The following is a 12,502-nucleotide window of genomic DNA, read 5'->3' as shown; positions in this document are numbered from 1 at the left end:
AAAACCCGACTGACATGGTCAGTCAGAGGGACAGCCTAGAGAACAGCCAGAAGGTAAGTGACAGAACGGTTCTCCCACCCGGGAAGATTGGCCACTCGGTCCCGGTGTGCGTTCTATCACGTTATTATCAACATGTACCTTTTCGACTCATTTCAACCATCAACAATAAATATGGATGCTGTCGTCTAAACTTCACCCCTGAGTTTTGTCTTCCGTCATCACCCTGATCTACCATCCGAGGGCCGAAACGTACACCCTTGGACACAATACCCAAGTTTGCGTCTTCAATATGCCGAGAATAACGGAAAATCACTTCATTGTCAGGTAGAATTATATACTGTTAACGAGACAAAATGGCGATCGTCACTCCACTGTGACGTTACAGGTACAGCCTGTAGCCTTAAGGGGGGATTTCAATCTGAATTCGTGATGATTACGGGTATACGGGCTGTTGTTTGTTGCTTTTTAGATAACAAAGTAATCATCCGGAACACTTTTTTGTCTTTAACGTCTGTTTTTGAAAGATCTCCTTTAATACAATTCGTGAAAATTTACATCAGCCAATATTTCCAAGTTTACTAAGACTTTTTACCATATCCCCTCCAACATACTTTTCATTCACTTCGAAAGGTGTAGCAAACATAATCTCCTAACATGAAAGGGGTTGTTTAATGCCATGCTCCGCTTGTCCTTAGAGGCCACCCAAGAGATCGTGTAGTGAGGTTTGATGACTTGGTTCCACGTATCTCAATTGTGTTAATCAATGCTCATGTTGTCAAACATTGGAGAGATCTGGGCCATTGGCAACTAACAAGTGTTTTGTTTTAATTGATCGGATGGTCGCGCTGGATGACTTGGTTGGCAGCGTGGTGTTTCAACAACGAAGTAAATTATTGTTTGACATACTGATCAATAATCGATTTGATGGTTCATACTCGAATGTTTACATGCTCTTTGTTGTATGGTAGGAGTACTGCTGGGTGCGGTTGTCAGACAACTTACTTTTTTAAAATATGGCAGGTGATACCGGTACAACAAGAAATGCTTCAAAAGTTTTACATCAACCCCCATCGATGGCACATCTTAATAATTATGTACTACCAACTTATAAAATAGCTTTGTTTATCAAATGTATCACGGGGGACACCAGAAATGGTCTTCACACATTGCACCCATGTCGGGAATCGAACCCGGTTCTTCAGCATGACGAGATTTCTTTAAAATATTAATGTGTTCTCTGTTACATACAGAGTTCTCGCAATATTATACGTTTCTCTCATGAAACATTGTATTAGTAGTAATAGAGAGTGATTGAGTTGATACGCCGCTTTTACAAATATTCTAGAAAGGGAATTGAAGCTGTGTCCTCAGCACAAACAGTCTGACCACTAGGCCACCCTACCGCCTGAGCAAGTATTATAATTTGTTGAGCTCTCATTGTTCATTATTTTTTTTAAACATAATTCGTTAGAGTAGATCTTCAGCAACCAATGCTTACCGTTAATGGCGACTATCCTTGTCGTAAGACGCGACTGACAGAATCAGGAAGTCAGGTTAATTTTAGTGATGGCAAATTTCTTATGCCATAAGTTCTCAATTCGAACTGAAAACCTTTAGCACTGTATCACTGTACACATATGCAGTTCAATCGAGTTAAGATCGATTTTGCACTCTTGTTCATTATGTGAAATTAGCTGTTTCCTCTGAAACATCCAAATCAAATTTAGTTATATTGATCTTTCAACAATAAAGCATGTAGCTGGCACAGGGTGTGAGTGGTTTTCACGACTGCATTCCGACCTCAATCAACTCTGAGTTACTTACATTCGCAGTTGAGATTAAAAGATTTTCAAATACGGCCAAGTATGTTTCCATGTATTTGAAAGGAATCACGCAGTTACATTCATTCCTGTTTCTAATATGGGCGTTTCTTCAGTTGAAAGCAAAGACAGTTAGATCACAAAGAAAATCCAATGAGGGAGTTCACATGGCTTTACTTCAGTGAGGACGGGTCGATGGATGGATATGTATCTGTTTAATAATGTTTGTGTCGGCAACTGTACTAGGGGGATCCAACTTTAGAGGTGAAGTATGGGATTCAACATTCATTACTGACACCTTTCCCTTACTTATTTCTTTTCTCACAAAAGAGGAAAATGCAAATTTGTCTTTTTACCGTAGTCCTAGTCCTGATTGGGGGAGGATTGGGCAGTTGCGGCACTTGCTTCAACGCAACTTCTGTTGTGGAGGTAGATGCGCATATGAAACATTACGTGTTTAGGAAAGTAAGGTCACCATCTCTCTATTCCTGTGCATCGGACTGTCTAATGTCTTCAGTCTGCATGTCCTTCAACTTTGAGACCAAGACCCGCATATGTGAACTCAACAGCAACAGAAGTGATCTAGTGGCCATCACACCGCGGCCAGGATTTCTCTACAGTGACATCAACCACTGGCCTGAGGTAGTTATATTATAATTTACTAATTTATCCCATTTTCCTTTTGAGCTCAAAATGTCAAAACCACTGTAGATGTAATTTTCTTTACATTCATAATACATTGGTCTTGTATTTGCGAAAAATGACCGTTGTCATTAGCCTACAATAACTTTCGCCACTGAAACCTTAAGTCCAGACTCGATTGTTTAAAGTTGGTTGGTTGGTTGTTTTTTTGTTTAACGCCGCACTCAGCAATATTCCAGCTTTATGACGGCGGTCTGTAAACAATCGAGTCTGGACCAGACAATCCAGTGATTAATATCATGAGCATCGATCCATGCAATTAGGATCGATGACATGCATCAACCAAGTCAGCGAGCCTGACCACTCGATCCCGTTAGTTGCCTTTTACGACAAGCATAGTTGCCTTTTACAGCAAGCATGGGTTGTTGAAGACCTAATCTACCCCGGATCTTCTAGGGTCCGATTATTTACAGACCGCCTTCATATAGCTGGAATATTGCAGCGTTATACAACTGAGCAACGGACCAACCTACCAATCTCGTCATGATATGGCTGAAATATTGCTGATGTGATGTTAAATGTTAACTCACTGACTCTGAACATATCGGGCCAAAGTGATTGGGCTTAATGACATGTGGGTTAGTTTTAAGTGTTTGATATGTGTAAACACAAGCAATGCGAAAAACACGCTAACCTGGTGTGATCACTGATTTTTAGTGATCCGTTTACATAACTGTCATTGCCTTTTATGCCTGATGGGATCTATTTCGAGAGATAATCGACAGTAATTAGTCTCTGACGCTGACATTAGAGTTTTGAATTCATGCAAGATGCCTGCTTACAGTCCCACATCTGTCTTATATAACGAAAAGACTTTCCAGAGTCTCTTCAGGATTTGGCCTTATGTGGGATGTTGTCTGCGTAAAAGCCAAACACTCCCGAACAGCATCATCTGAGAGATACTCGTTTTGACAATTTGAGATAAGCTGATTTGGCTGTGCTAAATATCTATCTGAATCATGAGTATTGGAAGCGCACTAAACACCATATGAATGTATTGTTTATGAATAGTCCCTCGCTGGCGCCTGTTCGAAGACACGGTGTCCTACGTCCAGGTGCCAATTAGATCGACTCGGACGGACATCATGTGAGACAGGTAAATCTTTTACTGGTAAAAGAAAGTTAATTCTATTGTATGTTATATTTTATTGAAATCATTTGGCTTGGACTGACATGATATGACATAAGAGAAAGTGTTTGTCACGAATGACTTTTTCCAGGACAAAGCATCTGCCTGGAGGTCGGTGTTTCGATCCCGGCTGTGTAACATCAAAAGATGTCAAAACCTGGTATTTGTTGTTTCCCTGTCTGGCGCTGGGTATTCAGGGGATAAAGCAAGGACTAGTCAGAGTGTGGCACACATGTTAAACTGCGTAAAGGCATTTCAGTCGCCCAGCAAAGAATAAGTTATTAATCATGACTAGTGCCGCAGCCTCACGCACGCACACACACACACACACACACACACACACACACACACACACACACACGCAGACGCACACTTGCAATTAGTACAATAATAATCGTGTGATGTTTATTCATCATGTTGATAGCAACCAGACCTAACCCAAGAACAATAACTGAAACAAGAAATAGGGATTCAACGTACGTGTATGATTTCGTAACTGACAGTGACCTCTGAAATATATCAGTAGTTGAGCGGACCCACTTATCTGTTGCAATCAATGGCAAGATCCAACTCCAAGATCCCAATAATGACAGATTGGTTAAACATACATTTATTTACTTTGAGATTAAAATAAACCAATATGTTATATGATTGGGTTTTAATGTACAGAGTTTCAGGGTTGTGACGCACCACCTTCTGTTGCCAATGCTGAGATGCATTATAAAGGTGTGTACGAAGGAGCAGTTGCAGAATACACATGCAAGGACAACTTCATGATGTGCACAGATAGAAACCACAGAGTTTGTCAGCTGACAGGAAATTGGAACGGTTCTGTCGGCCCGTGTGCACAGTACAGTTGGGACAACCCGGTAAGATGGTTATGTGGTACAGGATGACTGTTTGGTATGAAGGTATTATTAATAATTGTGACAAGATGTATAGGTGAGATGGACTCAATGATATCAACCAAATAAAACCCCTGTAAGTATAAAAAGAGACCACAATGACATGTTGTGTACATGGCATTACACACTTAGATAGGCAATGTCAGTACCAGCAGAACTGGTCTTTGCAACTTGATCCGGTTCGGTCTGCCCTTGTGTAAAATTTAACGATTCTTGTGACTGTGCAAGAGAGGGAACGAACAGTATGTGGAAGTGAATGTGTAATGGGCTTTCGATATGCACCGAACAAAAGCATGTGTCAGAAACAACGAAGGCAGTCGTATAATAAAATGCATATGAAACTGAAAACATTTGCGTTGGCAATACAAATGTGTGCTACTGTTTTCCATAAACAGCATATAAGAACATCACATTACACGGATGCTGCTGAGACAGAGACATGTTATTCTAGAATTAATGAGGTGAGGTGAAATTGGGTTTAACGTCGCGTCCAAGATTATTGCACTTATATAGTGACGTGCTTGCACGTGCGTGTGTGTGTGTGGCTGCTTGTACTAGTCCGGACTGATGCCGATTTATAGTGCTAGCACACTGAGATATCATGCCGCAGTTGAAAATGAATATCCCACTCAGACACAGTAAAATAACTCCTAGCCGACCAGTCCTTGTTTTAGCCCTTTAATGCCGAGCGCAAGACAAGGTAGCAACAAGTACCATCTTTTAACTTCTTTTGGTATGACGCGGCCGGGGATCGAACCCCGGACCTACCACTCTCCGGGCGGACGCTCTACCACAAGACCACGGAGGCGGTCTAGAATTAATAATGTCCTTGCCAGAGTTTTGTGATCCGCAAATATAAATGTTTGATGGCATTAGAAATCAAGAATGTTTTCCAAACATTCCGAAAGACGTTACAAAATTAAATGCAAAATCAAACATTAAAAAAACAACCCATCCATTTCCGTTGTTGATACCAGTATGTATACTCCTGCTAAAGAAACTCCAGCTAAAAAGAGGTGTAAGTGTTTGCAAAGGATTCAGAAATTATCGAGCTTGTGAGACATTTTTAGTACCCTTTCTTTGATTACATAGGTGATGAACTTCCTCATGGTCGTGCCTTGTGGGAATTCAATGAGTTTCAAAGTGGCAATGAACATCACTCCAACGGCCGTTAATCGGTAAATGATAGATATTCATATACATAATTATGGTTTAGAAAACAATAAGCGTGACGACTTAGAGAATGTTGTCACATGTATTAAGTGCGTAATTGGGTCCGTGGGAATTCCAGGTTAGAGTTGTTCCCCAGCAACATGCTTGCGACGCAACTGTTCGAGTGTCAGGCATGTGTAGCAGGGGTGGTTCATTATGAAAAATGACAAGCTGCGGTTGTGTTTGTTTTAGGTGGCATTTATTCCATTATCAATCACTTCAAATGATCAATCACCCTGTAATAAAATATATAACATTATATACTGTACATAGAACAGCATTCAAAGATACGGCTGCATATTAATTATTTCCTAGTTTGAGCAGTCACATTAATCCATACATGCAACGCATACAGTTACACACCACTAGTTCGTTGTAGATAACAATTTACCGAACTTTCAAATAGTAATACATATATTAAATGTCTCTTATCATAACTGAATATATCCGTTACACACCATATAGTTAGAAGAATACTAGTAGCCGTGTGGCGTCATAAATATATACTTATTATCTCTAAGAGTAGGAATATATATAAAATAAATGCTACCATGTTGTGTTAAATTATAACACATAGTTGATACATATACATTCATTCATAAGTGAGTGATGAAATAAAGGATTTATACACACCCTGTGGGTGACACCGGGGTGTGTCTATAAACCCACATCAAATAGGATTATGGCATTCCTATAAAAAGTAAATAACATAACTATCATGCCTGAATATATACATACATACATACGTAGATACATCATGACAACTATTTCCTTAAATTATAGAAAACCAACTTCCAATTCAATCCTTACATTCAAAACTCCCAATCAAATCATGCTCTCACACATACTTACATGTTAAACACTTTATACTGATAAAATAGAAGATGTCTTGATTATTTGATATCATAGGTAAGCATTAACAATATTTTACATTATTGATAACATATTTAAATGATAAGTTAGAATTCTATTTAGGAAAGATAATGTAAATAACTAACCTGAACTATATGGAGTCCATGTCCTGTCTGTGCAGAGGTATAAGCAGAGTGAATAAAAAGTGTGCAAATGTTAGGGACTTAGATAATGTTAATTAGCTAGGAAGCTGAAAGCTATTGTATTGACAAGCTAGAGAGTTGGTGACAAAGGGACAGGAATAGACTAACCTGTCCACCCTTCAATAAAATTGGACCAACCGCTTGGACTCTTAACCCAAGCATATACATTTTGTACTACAACTAATGAAGATGTATACAACTACTTGGAATGAAAAGAGCTAAAACTATATTCCTAAAAACTATATATACAATATTCTGTTACACATGATGACTTTATCCCCCCACACGCTTGTCCTGCTTGACTGTGTTGATTTTTCCATCACAAGGGAGAAATATTTCAAGGTTAAATCTATGAAAGATCTTTTTAGCACTATCAGTTCTCATTTACTTTTTGTTTTTTTAAAGAAATAGAGTTGTTTAGTAAATTTTGTTAATTTGCTTTGTATTAAGTAAATGACTTTTTAGCATCAGTGGAATAAATCAATATCTGTGATTGATCGTGACTGTATCCTCAAAGGGGGTTAAAGTAGTGTAAAATTGTCACCCTTAGAGGCTATCCTTAGTCCATATCATTCAAGTATGTTATTCCAACAACAGTTTTAATCGTAGAATATGTGTTCTTTTAATTTGGCTTAATTTGCCAACAATCGACAACACTTGAATAGGGGATGGAGGGGTGATGTAAATCCGGCTGGGGTCCATGCAGGAAGCTAAAGTACTGTAAGACCACATAGTCCCTAGTATGGTGATCTACCTTCAGTTGCTGGCGATCTATAGCCCGTTTTTATAATGTAATGTTATGTAAAGTGCTATTGATTTTACGATTACATACTAGTTTTAAATATATTTCTCGGATAAGTATAGTTATTTTACTTCCTTCGTTGGCAGTTTTTTTTATGTAAGTCCCAATATATTTATATCTTTACCCCTTGATAGACACGATATGGCTGAAATATTGCCGATGTGAGAACATTTTAACTCACTCACTCACTCACTCACTCTCTAAATGAAGGTTTCTCTGCTAACAGTAGGACACACACCTGCTTCACTTCAGGCCTAGATGTGACATAATCTGGCATCTGTGTTAAAAGAGTCTCAAGACCATACATATTGCGAGTCATTAGTGAATGAGTTGAGTTTAAAGCCGCTTTTAACATTATTCCAGTTATATCATGTTGTGTCAACTTAATGTGGGATGAAAGCCCGAAGTGATGCAGGTCTCAGACGTTTATCACTTTGGTGAAACCCACGAGCACGGGTATGGTGCTGAGAAACCTAGAAACATACTTGAGGCAAACCGGGATTCTTACCAACAATCATGGATTTCTGGCAACTCTGCATAGCGAATCGTCGCGCCTTCGACGACTGGTCAATCCGTGACCACAATATTGCTATTAGAAAATTTTTGAAATACATGTACATCTTTCGAAGATCATAGTAAAATAAACAATCAGGAAACGAATTTCATTTTCTCTCTCTAGATTACATGATGGACAAATGCTTTTCAAGTTGTTCACGGATGGTTTTCTTATTCACTTACAAATAGGTCTGGTAAATCAAGTAGATATTGTATTAAATGTTTTCATCAGTTAGTACTGAAAAATATTTCTGGCTGAAGCAATGTTTTTGTAATATTCATAACGTATCTGAATGTAAAAGGATGTTATAAGCTAATTTAGGGAGTCGTCGTTTATGAATATGAAGAAACTTATACCAGTATTTAAAGCATCTAATATTGGGCCACTAGCATTTGTTATCGAATCTCATCATCCATCCATCCATCCATCAGTGGCCACTGATGGAATATACAAATCGATTTGTCAGAAAGTCTGTCAAAGTTCACATTTTGATTGGCTAAAAATAAAAACACTGAGTCTTTCTTCCAATCTCTTCAGGAACTAATACAAATACATATATTTTAGTTCATTGAAAGCAAACTTAGTATGAGGATTCCAGATCAAAAGAGACAGTGTAGGACCCCCATAGTCTTTTCCAAAATTCGTACCTGGTATATATTTGATCTGGAAACATATTTCAAAATTTATATTAACAATTTGTTGCCAATTTTTTAGAGTAACTATGGATGTTCGCGGAGGAGGAAATCTTCTGTATCATATCGCCTTCCGACTGGATCAAAACAAGCTAGTATTCAACTCACACTTCTCCGGAGTGTGGGAAACAGAGATTATGCTATCGCCGGTCCCATTGGCAGTGGGTTCCGAGTCTCTGGTGGAGATACAACTGGACCAGGGCATGTACATGGTACGTTGTTGTTTCTTCGCACGTCCTCTACTTGAGCCTTGTCACGATCACAAACCTAGTAGTAATTACTGCATCTGGGTTGGCATCTGTCTGATCAACAGTTAAATAAGACATAAATGTTTCTGAAGCAGTGAAGGCAATTACCCACTCTATAACATCCAAAGTGTCCAGCAGATTTGTAGGTGCTACCGGCCGTGATAGGCGGAAATAAAAAAAGGTACATCGCATGCTTAATTGTAACGGTCCTATCAATGTAGTAAATCATTGTCCTGTTGAGCGGCAGCTTTCATTTATTTGGTATCGTTTCCCATAGGGGTGTGTAAAGTAGGTTTAGGCCTCTTGGATGTGTATATAAGTCATGTCAGGGCATGTCATTCTCACTGTACCGAGTTTATGCAACTCTCAAGGGTTGACAAAGAATGAATACAAATCAGTATTCTGGGCCGATTACACAGACGTCAACGTCAATTGTGGGCACAGCGACACTTACGATGGACTCAGAGGAATTGGAATCAAGTCGTCCTCAGTGATGAATCCCGATTTAATCTCCATTTGCTAATGGTAGGGCGAGGGTGTGGAGGCGCCGTCATGAACGTTACGCCCAGTGTTGTGTACAAGAAGTTGACAGATTTCGAGGCGGAAGTGTCATGGTGTGGGGTGCTTCCAGTGGCAATGCATGTTCCAGGCTTCTTGTCATCCGTGGCAACCTCAACGCTGCTGCTTACTGCGACCAGATACTGGCACCAGAACTTCTGCCTTTTATGGCAGCACAATGGACACGGTTTGATCTTCCAACACGACAATGCCAGACCCCACACACCAATTTTGACAAGGAATGCAGAAGTCAACGTCATGGACTGGCCGTCAAGGTCTCCCGACCTCAATCCCATCGAACAAGTCTGGGATACTCTTTGCAGAAGTTTGCGCACTCTCCAGGACCAACCACAGAATTTGCAAGGTCTTGGCACCATTTTGCAGCACCAATGGCGTCGTCTTCCCAATCATGTGTTCACAAGCATCACAAGGTCCATGTGTGGCAATTGTCAACGCACATGGTGGCCATACACGCTACTGAACTTGTGTGTCATCAGATTCTCGTGCTTGGGACTTATGATTTAAACTGTTGATGTTATTACCGAATACTGTAGGTGCGTGTAACAAATTAAGGTTACCACCGGTAATTAAAATCCTTCTTTTGACATTTATGATTAAAAATTACCTTCTCTGATACATTTGTCCGTTGTATATCAGATATGGGATTACTTTTTAAAATGTGAAGTTTTTAATTTGACTCAGTATATATGTCATTCTGGGGGAATACAATATTATTAGTAAATCAATGCGTTTGTCCTTTACAATAAATGGATATTGATTTAGTCACCTCAATCAGAAGAATGTGACTTTTCATTGTAAAATCATGATGCAGCTTTTTTTATTCTGTTATCTTACATCCTCCGTTGCAACTATGATGAATCCCCTGTAACCATTTCGCCATGTTAGCCTTGTTTCGTACTTGTCGTCACCATGCCCATGTCTCCTATCAAAAACATTGCACAGAATGTCTATTGCTAAAGAGAGAAATGTGGTAAGACAGTTGTAATCGTGTCCAATAGAAGCTGTGGTTCCAATAGAACACAATGGAAACGTAATACACTGGATAATCTAAGATGTTCCATTTGATTCGTTGCAGCTAGCTGTAGATGGATCAAGCATAAACAACTTCACAGACAGATACCCGAATGAGATCCGAGAAGACGTCCGTATAAGTGGTGAAGCCAACGTCACCTCGGCGCACATCACCATATGATGTGATGACTCTCGGTAACAAACACTGCGAAACGAAAACATCCCACAGCAGAGCTAAATACTGTTTCTAAACATACAGAGCAATGGGAACATTGTGCGCAGTCAGTGGAGTATCAGATATTGTTTTGTTTTTTTATACAGGTATAACATCGTGATACAATTGGTGACATGTTTCAATTACAACTGAATCCGGCCGTCTCTAGGCTTGTATATAGTACTCATTCTGGTTAAGTGGTGGTTTCAAACATATAGCTGTAATATTGCCAGAATATTGCGCAAAATGCGATCCATCATTTGTTTATGTTTATGACACAATTTAACCATAGCGAACACCATTTGCTTTAATTACTTCCGGAGAGTATTTATCGAATTCAAAAGGGATGCAACCATTTTAGAACTTGAGGTATTTGCTGTGTAACCTTTCCTCCTTTATGAGGGTATGACATTATCCTCGTGTTCGACGTCCTGACGATCAAATGTTCTTGTTCATCCATCTTATCAAATGTCACATCAAAGGAACATGTCACAGGAGACAGCCAATATTTATGGCAGTACTTCCTACTGGCTATGGAAAGTCTCTTCTGTTTCAAATGTTTATCACACTGAAGCAAGAGACAAACATCATGGCAACATGGTCTAGGGTATTTTTTGTTATAGAATGGGTGTATATTACATTTCGATTACCGAAATTGCTCTTTGATGTTCAACCACTAATATATATTTCGTTTGGATAAATCCAAAGATTGACATATACAATTTTAATACCCGACCCAAAGACATGTTGTGCAGGCTACTGTTTGAAATCAGGACAACAATAGCTTTTAGTGTGAACAATGGATATATTACATTTGTTTACACAAATGGCATTTTTTTCGCAGGAATTAATATTAAGACTAGGTAAAAGAGACTACTGACATAGTACTCACAATGCACAATCTCAACTATTTTGATTCACAACAACCACCATTAAATTGAAATATATACATTTCACACTTCAGTGCCAACAAATAGACTTCTCTTTTAACAGTTTTCCAGTTATATCGCGTCACCCTTCACAAGATAATTGTATGGCATCACGCCACAAATTAAGGAAATGTATCGGATATCCATATTTCATAAAAAATCAGATGAAGGGTTTCTTAACATGGTTCAGGTAGGTGCTTCAGAAGCTGATAGTGGATGTTATCAGGTCCTGAAGCATTGTCATGTGCTTGCTAAAGGGCAGTATGGAGTTCAGGTATTGAAAAAGCTTCATGGTAATCTTCCCAATTATTTGATTTAAACTTTTGTTTGATGAACTAGTACACCCCCACGTCCACACAATACCCAAGTTTGCGTCTTCAATATGCCGAGAATAACGGAAAATCAATTCATTGTCAGGTAGAATTATAGATTGTCTCCCCACTATGACATTACAGGTACAGCCTGTAGCATCTAGATGGGATTTCAATCTGAATTCGCGCTGATTACGGGATCAGGGCAGTTGTTTGTTGCTTTTTAGATAACAAAGATATCACCTGGGACACTTTTTTGTGTTTAATGTCTGTTTTTGAAATATCTCCTTTAATGCAATTCGTGAAACTTTATATCAGCCAATATTTCCAAGTTTAC

The 12,502-nt window shown here is 39.0% G+C and overlaps 1 protein-coding gene across 1 annotated transcript; it reads left to right on the top strand.

The window, feature by feature from the left end:
• Window positions 1-2,156: 2,156 nt before the first annotated feature.
• Window positions 2,157-10,892, top strand: LOC139472894 (uncharacterized). The gene is made up of 6 exons (XM_071255358.1): window positions 2,157-2,462; window positions 3,534-3,618; window positions 4,321-4,520; window positions 5,649-5,734; window positions 8,896-9,085; window positions 10,776-10,892. The coding sequence occupies exons 1-6, from the start codon at window positions 2,157-2,159 to the stop codon at window positions 10,890-10,892; spliced, it is 984 nt and encodes a 327-aa protein (XP_071111459.1).
• The last annotated feature ends 1,610 nt before the right edge of the window (window positions 10,893-12,502 follow it).

Source organism: Haliotis cracherodii, unplaced genomic scaffold, assembly GCF_022045235.1.
Source record: "Haliotis cracherodii isolate W230 unplaced genomic scaffold, xgHalCrac1.p SCAF_25, whole genome shotgun sequence".
In the NCBI taxonomy this organism is placed as follows: domain Eukaryota; kingdom Metazoa; phylum Mollusca; class Gastropoda; order Lepetellida; family Haliotidae; genus Haliotis; species Haliotis cracherodii.
The sequence above is the reverse complement of the archived record's forward strand: the minus strand, read 5'-3'. Positions and strand labels throughout refer to the sequence as shown.

Bases quoted from the DNA above. Each gene is read 5' to 3' on its own strand.
- LOC139472894 (XM_071255358.1), top strand. From the start codon at position 2,157: ATGCAAATTTGTCTTTTTACCGTAGTCCTAGTCCTGATTGGGGGAGGA. The intron at 5,735-8,895 runs GTAAATGATAGA...CCAATTTTTTAG, and splicing joins ACTCCAACGGCCGTTAATCG to AGTAACTATGGATGTTCGCG. The intron at 9,086-10,775 runs GTACGTTGTTGT...GATTCGTTGCAG, and splicing joins TGGACCAGGGCATGTACATG to CTAGCTGTAGATGGATCAAG.